At 36.3% G+C, this 16088-nt stretch overlaps 1 protein-coding gene across 3 annotated transcripts in view; it reads left to right on the top strand.

Moving 5' to 3' along the window:
* PARG (poly(ADP-ribose) glycohydrolase) overlaps nt 1–16088 on the top strand; it is a 69436-nt gene that overhangs the window by 22920 nt on the left and 30428 nt on the right. For all 3 annotated transcript variants that reach the window (XM_042787183.1, XM_042787169.1, XM_042787177.1), the window contains 2 exons: nt 6808–6900; nt 9063–9220. In XM_042787183.1, the coding sequence (XP_042643117.1) occupies nt 6808–6900; nt 9063–9220 (251 nt within the window). The remainder of the gene's footprint in view (nt 1–6807; nt 6901–9062; nt 9221–16088) is intronic.

Genomic DNA, 16088 nt, shown 5'->3' with positions numbered 1-16088 from the left:
CAGCCTAGTGTCTCTGTCTAGGTATCAGATACACTGATAGTTTTGGTACAGCGTGTTTTAAGTAGAATTCACCTACTCCCTGTCCAGAAGAAAACGTTTTGTAGAGATTGTAACTTAGTGAAATTTAGTTTGTTTTTTTTGGGGCATGCATTAAGCTAGTATATTGTTTCCAAAGTCATCTGTTAAGGACTTGTTTAGACTTTTTTTTGTTGTTCTTTTTTCTTTTTCCAGCTGTTCCAAATAACAGATTGAGAGAGTCCACTTCTAGGATTCTGTAATGTTTAAAAACACTTAGGACATGGGTTACGGGAAGAAAGGGACTACAAGTTGGCAGTCTGAGGTTGGTTTACTCTCAGGTAGATGACTTGTCATAGACAGTAGCTCGGTTGTTTTATTGTCACTGAGGAGTTCTAGTCATGGATCTAGACTCCACCATCTTGAAGTGTTACACAAACAGCATACAAAAAGCGTGCAATTTATCTATGACATAGGTGAACAAATAAATAAGTACAGGCTGCTCTGTAAGGAAGAGAAAATTATAACAATGTTGCTTGATGCAATGAAGGAGCAGCCACCTTGTGATTGCTGAAGCATGCTTGAGTTTTTGTGTGTTATCTCAAAGGAAAGTCTTAGCTGGCGGGGAATAGTGAAGGAGATGCTTCAGGATGCCTGGGAGGTTCTTCTGTGGAATACACTTTAACAATTTTGACTTCCTTTATTTTTTTTTTTTTTTAATCAAAAGTGCACAAGAACTTATATCTCTTAGAATAGTGCAAAAGCACAACTGAACTCTTACATCTCATTTGACAGTGAAATGGGAGCCTTTGGAAGAGAGGTACCATCTATGCATTGAATTAAAAAAAGCAGTATTTTAAATGCTTATGGGTAGAACAAGACTTAACAGTCTTAAAAAGGAACTTGTGTTTGAAGACTTAGTTTCTATTGTCCTTGTTTCCCAAATATGCTTTTTACTTTTTTCAGTTGTTTTGCCTTCCCTGTTCGCCTCATCAAAATTGCACAAGTTGATAAATTTTTTTTGGGGAGACCATTCTGAGTTGTCTTAGACTTTGTGTCATGTTCCACTTCCATATTCCTTGTGAGCAGCACTGACCAGATCTTTCTCTTTGTGAGAATGTGAATGGTATTGTTTTGTTCACATATTTATCTTTATTTTCTTTGAATTTCAGACTTGAAAGAGGTTTAATAATGATGCTATGTCTAGGTAGTCTATATATGCCCTTACTTGCTACACCTCTATTTGTAACCAAGTTTTTCATCTTGGAAGTAGTCATCATGTGTATCTTAATGCCTTGTAAAAATATACAGAGATTTTTTTTTTGTTTGTTTGAGACAAATTGAAGGTAGTGAAGAAAGAAAAAATATTTCTGAAATTAGGAGAATGGACTTATCTGAACAGAGTACATAGAAGTTACACAGTTTGTCTAATTAGTTGGGAGGCTATTACTACCACTTACCATATGATATCTTACATTAAAATAATTAGGAAAGCTGTTACTGGAAAGACAGTTCAGTATAGTAACTGATGGTACAGAGCACTTACAAACACAAACTGAAACAAAGTAATTCTAAGAAAGTACATGAGGCATTGCAGCAGCTGGGAAGGAAAGTCAGAAGGTCAAAATCCATTAGAATTAGGAAATAAGACACAAAGTCTGAAGGAAGCCCTCTGGTTTTCCCATTCATCCTTAAGAATGTGGTTCAGTTGGTCATTGTCCTTCCACAAAAGTTAATATGGGGAAATAAAACCAAACAAATTGAAGGCATTAAGCCATTGCTGTCTTAGCGTGCTGGTTGCCTGTTGGCATGATGACTTTACCTTCCCATGTGATAGATAGAGCTGTCCAAATTTGTGTTCTGTATGTGCAGTTTGTTTGGTTTGATGAGCTGTCAGATTTAGATTTAAACTCTCTACCATCACTATCACCCCATGCTACCTCAGATCCTTCTTATTAGGACTGTCAGGCACACTCGTTCATTACATTTTGGAGGACTGGTTTATAGTGACAAGAGGCCATTACTTATGGTGGCGTTTAGTCAGGCCTCTTTGCTGCAGTATAAATGTTCATTTTGCAAAATTGGAATGCAAGTTTGGCTAAGAGCTCTTACCTCTCTGCTATGGCTTGCTGAACTATTTGCATGTTATGAATTGGAGCCCTAAGTCATGCTCATTTAATCAGTCACTCCAGTGCAAATACTGATGAAATCGCCGAGTGATTTCTTTGGCAAATGTCAAATCATGCTTTGCAACTCAGATTGCATGCACTTGTCCTTTGGGGTATAACCCCTACTTTTATTTCATTCCTAAATAATTTATTTCATGATTGGAGGACTATGAATAAAATCAACAATATTTTTTGGTTTTACTTCAAATCCTGAAGAGAGTTGCTCAGGACATGTATGCATAATAAGGAAAGAAGACACTGATCAGTTGTTCAAAAATAAAATTACTGTGATACTTAATGTATTTTCCTTTATCAAAAGTTGTTGTCAACCATTTAATATTTTAGAATACCTTAAGTTATAAAACCAATGCTGTTTTTTAACAGTGGAAATCCAATCCTCTCTCTTAATCTTTGCATAATTGTAGCCTTGAAAAAGATTGTATGTAGGTAAAAATACATTACTGAATCAATGCAAACTGTCCTGTACTACTAGGAGATTTACTTCAAAGCAAAGGTATAGAATATTACTGCTTTTTCAGTGGGAAGAGTTGCAGTAGGTATCTACCTTTGTACTCCATTGACAACAGGTATGACTGGTTCTGTTTCACCTACCACCTACCTTCCACAACATCTAATAATGCATGACTTTTTGACAGGCTGGTTTGTCTTATTAATGCAGAGGAAGGCTACCCCTGACCCTGACCCCTGAGTTATTTTCCTGTAGCGTTATCAAGCTGAGGTATCTCAGGAAATTATCAGATGAATATGGGAACTGGTGAAATATGGTGGGTGTGGGTTTGTGTGTTTGAGGACGTAGAATGACACATCCCTCTTTCAGCAGCAACAAATAAGTAGAATATGTAATGTGACTCTAAATATGCTGGATTTCACATCGGTACAAGTTGCTGCTTCCTGAGGAGAGTTTTCTTCTAAATAAATCTTCATTCAGCTCTGCGACCAGGTATTCTCTGTGCCGTTGCTAGCTTCTCCCAGGTTGGCATTTGCATTGTGGGATGTCTGTCAGATGTAGCTGTGGTGCCAGCTTCCGTGTTCTGGAATCTTTTAACTTTCCATGATTGAGTATTGTCTCTTGCTGCTTTCAAAGTCTGAAAAGACTGTTGTAGATAAAACCAGGCTTCCTGTTGCCCTGAGCATAACTGAGAATATGCAGTGACAGTGGCTGATCTACAAAACTGCAGCTGTGGTGGCATGATGGTTTGGTGGTCAAAAGAGGATGAGGGCGAAGCAGCCAAGAGTTCTTTTTTATAGAAACCCCCTAGGAGTGTTACCTGTGCAGGAGGAGTCCATAGGCAGAAAGGGGACGTTATGATTACATGGGTGTGGCCATGACTCAAGTTACTTAGGTTTTTTTTAGACTCTTAAATGAAGGGAGGATGCATATTTCTGGCTTACTGCCACTGTTCAATAATGGGTTATAACTTCAACATGTATAAATGGGAAGCACAGGATTGAATAGTTCCCCAAGGAGTTATTTTTAGGGAGAAAGTTTAATAGAGTGAACATTGGGGGGTTTTCTTTTTTTTTTTTTTTTTTTTTCTTTTTTTTTCTTTTAAAAACCCACAACCAACCAACCAAACAGCACCTGCAGTTGAACAAGAGTTCTTAGATTACTCCCTGCAGCAGCTGTTTTGTGAACTTACAATATCTCTGGGAAGAAACAAACTGTTTCAGCTCAAACTGTTGCTGTGCTTCTCTGCAATATTTAGGAGACTTCTGCCTAAATAGGGGAGTATTCAAAACGGATGCTTAGACTTCTTGGTGATTTGCTTAGAGAACAATGCAGTTAGGAGTTTCTTGACAAGGTTTGTGAATGTAGCAATCACAATGATCATCTTTTAAAGTTGTAGGGTCCTTCAAGTGACTTGTGAAAATGTAGTAAAGTTTTCATGGCACCTAACACTTTTCAGAAAAATAACCCCACCTTATTTGTTATTTACATGTAAGAATAATCTGTCTGAAGTCCAATGAGAACAATTCTGGGAGGTTTTCATTAGTGGAGGTCTAGTAAAAGTCATGCATATGAATAGTGTAGAGAGGAGAGCATGTTCTGGTACAACATTAGGAAGGCAAGGAGAAGGAAAAGTAGAATTTCAGAGTTTAAGTTGTGAACTTCATGGTTGTGCATTCTGTATCAGAGCTGAGCTGTGCAGTTGCTGGCCCTGCTTATGTTTTGGGAAGAAATTGTCTTATACTATTATATTGTTTTCAAAGGAGCATAAAGAAAAGGTTGAAATCTTGACAGCTGTGACAAAGTCCAGTGCCATAATGTGTCACCAGATAAGTGATACTGTATAGTCTGTGGCAGTCAGCAAAGCATAGCAGCCACTATTTATATGTCAACTGTAAAAGAGAGGAAGTGTTACCCGAAGGGGAGAGAATATCAGAATTTGACAGCCTGGTAGACATCTAAGGTTAAATGTTATCTTTTGAATATATTTAATTTACACATTTTATGTATTGAGATCTGAAATTCCAGCCTTTAAATGCTCATTTTGTTACTTTATGGCACTTAAAAACATTGTGCCTAAGAACAGAGCAAAGTTTCTTGCAGGAGCAGATGATGTTAAAGGTTAGATCATAATTTTCAGTATCTGATTTATACTGTGTAAATATGTAGGTGCATATGTAGCCAACAACAGGAGAGATGAATTTTGTTAATTTCTTAACTTAAAAAAAAGTTGACTTTCAGTAATAATTTTTATATTACTTGGATTTCTCCTCTATTATATAAAATTATTTTACTATTTCCTAGGCTTGCTGTTCTTTGTAAGTTCTTGTTTCAATTTAAAACTTTAAATTAAAACCTTGTTTGTATGTCTCCATGAGTAGTATACTTAATGCATGGCAAGTAACTCTGTAGGTATCGGGATTGTTTTATTTTCCCCCTTTTCCTACCATAAATTGTTTGTCCTTTGAGCATTTGTTTGTGTTTTGTAACTGTTTCACAACTCTTCCTTCCTGTTCCAAGTGATATAAAGGGATAATAGAGCAGAGATACTTCTATAGTTATTTTAATGATCTTGGAAGAATGGAAGTTGTTAGCCTTCAAACAATATTTTCAGCTTGGTGTTTATGGGGAACAGTATGATTTGAATCAAAGGCAACATATTTTTCTCCTCTCAAGAAAATTGTCAGTATCTTTTTTTGCATTCTGAAGTCTGTGTGAAACTTTCCATTGAAGTGTGAATTAAAAAGGTTTGTTTAGATGACTAAAAAGATCACTTTCTATGATTTCACAATTAGTTTTAAGTGTTATAGAGACTATAGGTGATAATACCTTGATGCTATTTCATCCATTCTATCTGCTGTTGGTTTTGTGTAAAATTGGTAGTCACACCTGGTGCCTGGATCCCTAGATCAGGGGAACCGTTGCACAGGAAGATGGAGAATGTGCTTTTCTCTCCTTGATCTTACTTCAGCCTGCTCATAGGGCAGAATGGGAGGCTTTTGAGGTTATGGCATGCTTTTGTGCTGCGTGTTGCAACTGCACTGCTTTATGTTGCTTTTCACAACCTTCCACTTGTACCTATCCTAACTTTTCTTAGAAGAGCTTTGCCAACTATAAAGAACCTTTTGCACCTTTTAAAAATAGGTGTATGATACATGAATGGGTGGTGTGGAGTGTGGGAGGGTTCATCTCAGAACTGGCAGTTGCAACTTAGAAGAGGATCCTGGGCTTTCCCTGAATTCATGGATTTGATAGGCTTTGGCAGCCAAACGTGTCAACAGCGGGCCAGACAATGTCAGGAAGGGAATTGAAAATAGGATAAGAAGGATTTGGTGTGACCTGGTCTTGAGTATGAAAGTTTTGAGAAGCCTTGTGAAACATTGGTGTACCCTTTTTTTTTTTTTTTGAGTGTTGTCAATTCTGGTCTCTCCTTAGAAAGAATATTAGAGCAAGTAGAGAGGAGCAGCGAAAATAGTCATAAGATCAGCTGTCTTCCTGTAAGAGATGCAAAAGATTGCAACTTCAGCATGTGGTACCAGGCAGGCTGCACCGTTTAACATCTGTAATCCAAAAGCTATAGTTCTCGAGGGAACATGATGGGGATGGACAGCAGAAAGTGCCCAGGCTTGCATGCTCTTCTTCTGTAGCATTTCCTGTTGCTGCTACCGAGGACCATTGATCTGACCCCGCAGTGCATTTCATGTGTCCTTAGAGGAGAATGTCACAGATACTTGTCTTGGACTATGACCTGAATGGGGAAGTTAAGTAAATCGCTCCAGTACTTCTGTGGGTAGGTAGTGATTTTTGTCTGTTGAGAATTTGGTTTATTGCTTTGGAAAGAGTCAAATGATAACTTATTCAAGGTTCCTTTATAGGGCATTTGGTGGCATGTTTTCTCAGCTGCAACTTTTGAGCATTATTTCTGTATTTTAATTAGTGGATTATTGCAAGGTAAAATTCAGTGAGGTACTACTGTGAAATTTGCATGAAGCTAATAGGACCTATTTTTTTCTTTCATTTATTTTGAATGGGTTCTGTTTTTACAAACTTCATACAGTCATTATTTCTGAGGTTAAAAGCCTGTTTTGTTTTGTTTTGTTTTTTTTTTCCCTCCCCCCCTCCTTTTTTTTTTTTTTTTTTTTTTTGTTTTAACAGGTTCTTGAAGATGCAGAGGCTCAACACTTGTTTCAGTCCATTCTTCCTGATATGGTCAAGCTGGCACTCTGTCTCCCTAGTATCTGCACCCAGGTAAGTAAAACCAGCTAGCTAAGTGCTCTGTGTCAGACCACTTTTCTTCAAACTCACTAATGGCTAAGATCAAGACATCAGGATCATGTTATGTTCTTAATAAAAGGTATAGTTCTTGTGTTGAATGTAGCTGAGGCCTAGGGAGCAAAACGGACAACGCACATCTATAATTATATAATAGAAGGTAACAAAATATATTGCAGTGTCATATTTTCAGCCTGAACTTCAGTAACACCTTTTTTTCTATGTGCTGGAGTTGCTTCTTCCTTTTCTTAAATGAAATGACCATGAAAACTTTCAGGTTTGAAAACCACACTTAAAAATTGAAATACTTGAATACTCTTAAAACACCTAACTTTTTATTTTAGGATTTTTTTATAATCCTAGGGGTAGTATTTTCATAAAGCCTTTGTTTACTTGGGAGGACTTCCTCGGTAACATCACAATACTTGCACATATACAAACCTTAACTAATTCTTTACTATTGTTATGGGAATCAGTTCTGTAGGTAGTAAAGCTGATGTAAATGAATAGGACTGATCAAGTGAGGATGTATGATATGTAACACATTACCGGGGTAACAACTAATTTGTGAGCACCTTTGTTACAATTTTCTAAAATAGTTCTGTTGGACACAAGCAGAGAAGGTCTCTCCCTTCTTTGTTATGCTGTATGGGTCCTACAGTAGGAACATAACTTCAAACAATATGAATATTTCTTGTAAATTTCTTTACTAGTCACTTGATGGGGGAGTTTTTAGCAGTGCTGTGAAGTTTCTGAACAAAGTCAAGCACAAGACTTGCAAGTTCATGTAGTAATGCCTTTCACAAAGATGATGTACAGTTAGGTAAATTGTGAAGAACTTTGTCAGGCTTGTGTTTTGGTTAGACATAAAGCTAAATTTGTTCCATTATGACATACTGTCCAAAGTACCCTATTTTTATGGGCTTGTAGAACTTGAGAGGGCTTCTTAGGCTTTTTTCCATCTCTAGCTATGTGACTTCAGACATCATAATACAGCTTGTTAATTAAATAGCTGGAAGACAGAATGGGATTCAGTGAATGTGAGTGTAGTAGTTGTAAGAATGAAGGAAAACTTGTTTGGGTTTTTTTTTGTGAAATAAACATTGCTGTGTATTCAACAGTCTAAATTAGCAGCAATTTCTGTATTCACAACTAAAAGGATTAAAATGTAGCTGCTCAGCTCTCCTGGAGCTAGAGTAATGATGATGGCTGAGAATATTGGAAGAAGAGATGAAAAGTGTGTTCTCTTTGTCCTGTCAAGTGTGTTTATTGTAATTGTTACTGGACTCCTTAGCAGTCAGAATGGTGGGGTTTTTACCCCTCTAGTATTATCACATAATTTAAAAAAAAAAAAAAAAAAAAAAAGCCGTGAATGTGGTGAGTGAAAATTCCAAATCAGGTGGCTAAAGCCAAAGCCTGATAAAATGGAAGATGCATAACACTTCGGGTTGTTTTTTGGTTCCCTCTGCCTCTTTGTTTCTTTTTATATTAAAAAACCCCTTACCTAGAGTCAAATAAAACTCCAAACTGAAGACCAAAGTGAAGCTGAGCTTTTTGTTCATTCTGATTATAAAAGAACAGATAATTGTGTACTTTCTGCAGATATTATCAATGTTCTTTCTTCCAATAGGATGGAAAAAAATTGAAAGCAAGTCACGATAGATGGTCTGTGGCGTGACTTCCATGTTTCTTTGTGAATTATAAAGCACGGTTATTGTAGCTGGAAGTATATCTTCAGGGTTCTTAACCATACAGCTCTTGAAAGTGGGTTTTTACTTTAGTTGTTAAGGTTGCCCAGGATTTGCAACATCCCATCTATTTTTTTTTTTTTTCCCCTCTCCATTCCCTATGGTTTTGTTTGATAAGTTGTGTTTTCTTGGTCTTTCTTTTTATTACTGATTAGAAATCTGCAGTCTGTCAAGCAAGCTTTTTCTAAATTGTCTTCAATAAACTGTTCTTGACTTTAATGGTGCTGCTGATTAAAGGGTTCACCAACGGCCTAAATTACTCTTACTCTAATTTCACAAATGTAATTTTGTGCTCCTGTTTTTTCCTTTAAATGGGTAAGCTAATTATTTTTCTCTCTCCTTCCCTCCCTTCTCTCCTGCCCCTCCCCCCCTCACTTCTTTTGTTGGTAGCCAATACCTCTGCTGAAACAAAAGATGAATCACTCCATCACAATGTCACAGGAACAGATTGCTAGTTTTCTAGCCAATGCTTTCTTCTGTACTTTTCCACGTCGCAATGCGAAGATGAAGTCTGAGTATTCTAGTTATCCAGACATTAACTTCAACAGGTATGGCACTCTGGAGTAAATAAAGCTGATAGCTCTTCAGTGAAAATATTATTGTTGTCATTTAGGGGAGAAACTCATTGTTTCTTTCATGTTTCTGTCACTAATTTCTGTATTTTGCTTTTGTTTTTTTTCTGTTTACCTCTAAGGGACAAGAAAACTATACTAAGAAAGGATCTTGTGCATGGGAAGATATGCTTAATATTCCAAATTTTTCTTTTTTTCGTGCATGCACATGCACAGACACATTTTTGCTCTGGCATAATTAGGCTGATACAATTCCCTACCTCTGCAGAATCCATTCATTAGTGAATGGTATATTTCAGTTGTGCTTCAGGTGTTCTATATGTATTTAAAGTGAAGGTCAGTGTTTCCCCAGCCATGTTTCTGTTGTCTTTGTGTCAGCAGTGGTGATCTGCACATTAAGTCAGATCAATAGGACTTGATTATTCAGCATCCTTACAATCTCTTATTATTTTAAGGCAGTTGTAGAGCTGCATGTTAAAATAAACCTGTCCTTTTTGCTTCAAGTTAGCCTAAAAAGGTTTCAAGACTATAATAATTTATTAAATATACTCTGATTTCTAAATAAATGCTTATTTTTTTCCTCAACACTAGTTTACAAACAGATATGATTAGAAATGTTTCTTCACATCTTTTAAACATGCTTATTTGAATTTTAAATGGGAGAAAAGGATGGAGACATTTCCTGCTGCAGAATATTATGGTTCATATGGACTTGTAGATTAGAAATCAGTTTGTCATCTTCTGGGCACTTCCATACAAGTCTATGTAGGTCAACCTTAAGTTTATTAGGCTAAAGCTTGGATAGATTATTGATCTAGAGTTTTTTATTAGTCCTCACAGTTAACATATGTAGTATATATGCTCTGAAAACTGAGATGAAATATAAAAATACTGTTACCTGTGGTCCAGCATGCTTAGGTACATGTATCATAAGAGCTATATTAGACTAGAACTTCCTAGAATAAATTGTCAGGCAAACCGATGTACTAGTAATGGTTATGGTGCTTGCTGTCTTCAAGGACTGGCGTGGGTTTCTCTATACTGTATATTTCAGGAGACCAGGGTCACTGTCTTGGTGTTTATTCCAACAGTACAGTGGGATTTGGAAGACTAAGTGTGGGTAGGCATTAATGTGCCATACAGTTCAGCATATTCTTCCACCATTAGTTCATGCAAACAAATAAATGAAAAGTGCCATCCATGTATTTAAAAAGATTTATGTTCAGAGCATTGAAAGAGGACAGTAAAGTTCTGAAGGAGTTCTGCTTGTGCCTGCTATGCAATTCTAGCTGAATTTTGTTTGTTTGTTTTATTTTGTTTTGGTTTTTTTTAAAGGACTTAAAGGTACCAGTTTCTGTTGGAAGTTAAGCATGTTATAAATCAAGCAGTTAAATTCTTACCAGCTACAGAAAAAAATGCTGTTAAATCACTGGAGTAAATTCATATTTTCTTCTATGAACATTGCACAGCAATGTAAAGTGACAGTAGTACTGTGTAATACTGGTGGTTTACTCAGGGCATAATATTTTGAACTACTTTTAAATAAGCATTGGCAAATTATTAGGTAAATTGTTCCCTGCTGTAGACTTAAAGAATGACCAATACAAACTACTCAGGATTTTTTGCCCTATTCCAGCCAGTCCTCCTTTGTTTTCTGACTTGGCTTCCTAGTGCTATCACTCATAGTAAATTCCAACAATGTTATTTAAAAAGGGTAATGCAGCTGACAACCTTTAGGCCTTTCTCTTGCATTATGGATGAGGAAATGCTCAGCATTTAGTCACATAAGGTAAAAAGCCATTTTTATTTGTGTAAGTTCAGTAATACTGTTGCTGAGAAAAAAAGGGAAGCTGATTGTCCTCCGGTTCTTGAGGACTAAAAGTAGCTTTTCCTCAGTGTTTGCCACTTACGTGGTTTTTATATAATTACAGTTTCCTTGTTTCACTTAACCATTTGTTGAACCAAAATTTCACCTGCAGTCTCTGTGTGACCCCAACCACCCCCCATGTATTTTGCATTTGATAATGAGCAGATTAGTGGAGTAGAATATGAGGTGTGGCAGGCAGTGGATAAAAAAAAAAGGGGTAATGTGTCAGTGATAAGGGATTGGCAGGATAAAAGCAAAAGGAGATTAAAGAGAGTGAGTGATGCAGAGGATGCTACAAGAATTCAGTTTTGTATCATGCTACTGTATGTAACCTGATTTAGTTGAATTGTAAAATGAGGGGGGAGGAGGATGGATAGTATCCTATTTCTATTTCCTCCTATCAATACTTAACTTTCTCATCCTGAGAGGTTAGTTATTTAGTAGCAGGGACAGAGAATAAAATGGCATGTTTTCAACTACTGTTTCAGACTTGTAAAGACAGCAGGCTTTGGGCCATTGCAGTGTGTATTTTCAGCTTTTACAAAGAAGCCTTTCATGAAGCTGGATATGCTCAAAAGGCAATGACTGAAGTTAAAGTGTTTGTGACTTTTCTTTATAACAATGCTTTGATGTTTTGGAGGCTGCTGCTCCGCTCTTTCTGCTTAGGGATGGATGTAACAAACTGTTCTACACAGCAACCCTTTCTACCCACAGTAGGGTCATCTTCAGCTTTTTCCAGACTTGGTTCTTCCCTCAGCATAATTCATCTGCTACGTGGCTGTGAATTAATTACATAGTTTTTTGGGTACAAAAAAATAATCTGCTATGGTTCCCTAATGAAGCAAAATTACTGAGTGGATGCTAGAATTTGAGGGATTTTTTTCATTAGCAAATGTGGTGTTCCTTGATTCCACTATGCATGCCCTTTCTGTGGTCATACAAAAGGTCTCCACCTTTCTCCTCAACTCTGAGTCTGAAAAAACTAAATTTGTGCCTTAAGTTAGAAACAGCTGTATAAGCTGTTTCTTTCTTGTGTTTCCAGTTTTACACAACAGTCATTTGTCAATTCACTTCATGCAGATTTAAACATTAGTACCTTTTTATACACTGTAAAATAGTTACAGTTCCTGTATTTAGATGCTGTCATGTTCCCTCTTCCCTCCTAGCCTTCTCCCTGCTTTAGATTTTTTTTATGTGGTATTAACTAGCATATTGTGACTTCTACCCCTACTCCTCCCACGATACAAATCTGTTTGACAAAACAACAGAGTCAGTGCAAGATACTGAGAATCTATTTTTTTTTTTTTTTTTTTCTTTCTTCCCCCCTCCACCCCGCCCCTCTTCCCCCTCTATTAAGCATTTTCTGGTGCACCAGTGCTTGGCAGTGTTACTACCATGATGATGGCAAGTTGTTTGAATAAGGGTATGTGTGCTAGTAACTGCGACTGATTGGAAGGGAGGCCGTTGTGCATGTTAGTATTAACATAAGTCATCTATGCTTTGCCTCTCCTCTCCTGCCTGTTAATCTTGTCAGATGAGAGGAGAAGAAAAATAAGCATTCCTCTTTTGACACTGACACACTTAGTATAATAGTATGTTGTGACACCGACTGTCTATTTTGATTGTTCGTTATGCTGCTGACTGAAAGTTGCCAGTGTATAATGAATTCTTGCCTTTCATACTTGGCAAGGATGGGCCTATTGTGATTCTTAAGTCATTAATAACAAGTAATTTCAGATGTAGTTAATAAAATGGCATTCATAGTTTAACTTTGAGAGCTTTAATATTTATGAATTCTAGTAGATAGAATGACATCAATTCAGTGGCTAAACGCTAGATCATATTAAATAGTGTAAAATACTGCTTCTGTTCAAAATATCAAGGTAAATTTAGAGTTCGATTTCTCTTTTTAAAAACACTTATATAAGATGGAAATAGATTGGGCAGCTTTATGCAAGAACAACCCATCACAAAAGAAAAGTAAATTTGCCATTTTCTTCCTCTTAGTGATAAATTTTCCATGGAAGTTGCATGTGGGTTGAATGTAGAGCATGGATTGCATTGACTCTTCTGAGATTGTCTCTACAATGATGACGCTGATTGCAGAGTTTAAAGTAGTTTCCTATGGTGATGCTCGTAATTAATCTTCTTTGTGCATATTTTGTGGTTTAATGTAGCACTTCCATAAAAAGATATATTTCTCTTGAAATATATTAAAGGTAAGATTAAACCATGCTTTCTTGCATTTATTGTTAGTAACATGCTGAAATGTGTACCATCCACTGTCACACAAGGCTTTGCACTGTGGTGGTCTTTCTTCTCTCCCCCCCGCCCCCAATGATGACGTTAACAGACCTATGTCTTAACATTAAAATTTGGTAATTTAGGAAACTACCTAGTTTTATTATATGTAAAATCAAAGTATAAGGAAAAAAAAGACTTCTGTAATAGAGTAGTGTTCTGGATGACTGAAAATGAGACGGGTTTGTCAAGACCCACTCTGCTTTTGCTGTGTTTTTGTCCTGCTATGGATGTGTTCTTAGCTGTTGTGTCAACTTACAATAACTCATCTGATTTCCTTTTTCAAAAACACTGCTGTAGTTAAACTGGAGATACTATGCATCAGTGATATCTCCCATCAAAGCATTTGAGATTGAATTAATAACTGAAGGTAGTATGTCTAATGACAAGCCTGGTGAATCTTTTGGCACATATATTAGTGGATGTTCTGGTTTAAAAAGTCATTATTCTACTAGGACTGAATTTCTTTCATCTATCAGACAAACCTTTAAAGTAATTTCAAGTGACTGGAAATGAGGGGAGAAAAAAAACACTAGTTAAGATATAGATATCTTTCATGGAATGCATAATATATGAAAGGAAATGGGCAACCTGTATAGTACGTTTATGCAGGAGAATTGAAATCTAATTTACCAGTAATGCAATTGTCTCTTCATAAACAACATTAATTTTGCAACACTAATGAGTATTCTTTGGGGAATAAATTATCTAGTGACTTTGAGAGATGCATTGCTCCTCTGAAAAGTGGTTCTGGGTTTTCTGAGTTTACAGACACCAATCCTCCAAAACTGATTCTGATATGCCTGCCTTAGGTATATGTTCTAATTAGCCTTGGATGGAATACTTTAAGAAGACTTGTAAGTAGAATATAATTTTCTGAAATGTTGAAAGTCAACATTTGTGCGTGGTAAATGATGAAATACTCATTTAAATAGGCAACTTTAAAAGGATGCTATTCTTAACAAGTCTGCTGTAATTACTTTGCTGTGATTTTTAAAACAGTATTAAATCTGAATATTTCTTTGTTAGCTTAGTAAATACAGTAATTTAGTACAGAACTTAGCTGTACCATGCTGTGGGGTATCTTTTTGTTTTAGATCCTCAGGGTAAAACATTTTACCTTGCTATTCCTTAGCATTGAGTGCTCGAAGTTAGCATCTTATTATTTCATCAAAGTATCAAACTGATGTATTTTAAGACTCGTAAAGCACCAAAATATTTTCTTAAGACAGGTTCATATTGCTCCAACTTGCCACAATAAACAAAAGTACAGAATGAAAAACCCAGAGAATACGGATGTGAGTGTATGTGACTCAGACAAAGATAGCTCTTGCATCTAGATTGCCAACAAAATTGGCAATCACTGTTTAATCTGAAGTTGAAGTTCTAATTAAACATAAGGGTGTTGAATAGTATGATGTTTTTAAATAACTTTGGGATGACAGCAGCTCATACCTATGACACATGACCATAAATAAGAAATTGCCCATGATGTTGAATTATTGAATATATTGTTTTTCTACTACTTGACACCAAGGGAATTAAAAAAATTCTAAATTACTTCTCGTATAAACAGAGAAAAGGAAGGCAGTTTTAATACAGAAAGATGGAATTTATGTTATCAAGTGGAAGACGCATATGCTGGGGACCAGGAAAGCAGAACTGAGGTTGCTATACCTGACTTGTGTAAGGTTGTGCTATGTGTGCTGATCAGGAAGTGTGAGATCTGGACAGGGTTGTTTCCTTTTGTGCTGTCGGAGAGCTGGCTAGTTTGTCTGCCTTTCATCTCTCTGGGAGGATTTTTTCATCTGGATTATTCTGCTTTTGATTTACATACAGTCCAAATTCCATTAATTGGAGTTTTGATATTCTGAATAGCTTCAGTTTTAGTTCTCACTTAAAATATTTTCAGTGGCTGGAGGACCTTCTAGTAAGGGTTTATATTTTATGTTGGATATAATAATTTTCCATTTTAAATTTGCTAAGGTTTCCTTATCTTACATAAGCATCAACTACATAATGTATTTAAAGCTGGGTAGGGCAGTGGTCTCCAAACTTTTCTGATCACCCACACCAATCAGTAAAAAACTTTTGAGCATGCACCCCCAATATATGCATATTTATTTACTTATAAATTACATACATGTGCTACTGTACTAATATATTATTCTAAAATATGCTCAGAAAAAATAAAAAAAGCATGAGATAAAGATGAAATAAATGCTATTTAAAAAATATTTTTTATTTCATGAATGGTACAAAAATATTTTCTTCCTGCATTCTAATGGATTGTCCTGCGTACCTTCTGGGGTGCTCTGGAGACCAGAGTGGTTGTGTGGAATTGCTATGCACAAAGTACATGTATGTAAACAGGAATGAAATGTGTAATTCCTTTCTCTTGGTAAGGGGAGTGTGAATGGTAACAATGAAACACTTGTTGGAGCTTCATTCTTCATGAAGAGTCCTTGACCAGTAACTGTCTGGAACTGTCTTCCATATTTTCTATTGAAGTGAAGCTTTAATGACGTAGCACTCTGTTTTAAAAGACAGATAAATATTTCTGTATGGGAGGGAACCCCACCCCATACATAATCAATTGAAACCGCTTTCTCAGAAAAGCAAAGGATACAGATAATTAATGTAATTCCACTTATTCCTATATGGTAGGCTGAATTG

Source organism: Tyto alba, unplaced genomic scaffold (genome assembly GCF_018691265.1).
Source record: "Tyto alba isolate M040663 unplaced genomic scaffold, T.alba_DEE_v4.0 Super-Scaffold_1, whole genome shotgun sequence".
NCBI lineage: Eukaryota > Metazoa > Chordata > Aves > Strigiformes > Tytonidae > Tyto > Tyto alba.
Note: the sequence above shows the minus strand (reverse complement) of the source record. Positions and strands in the feature narration are given on the sequence as shown.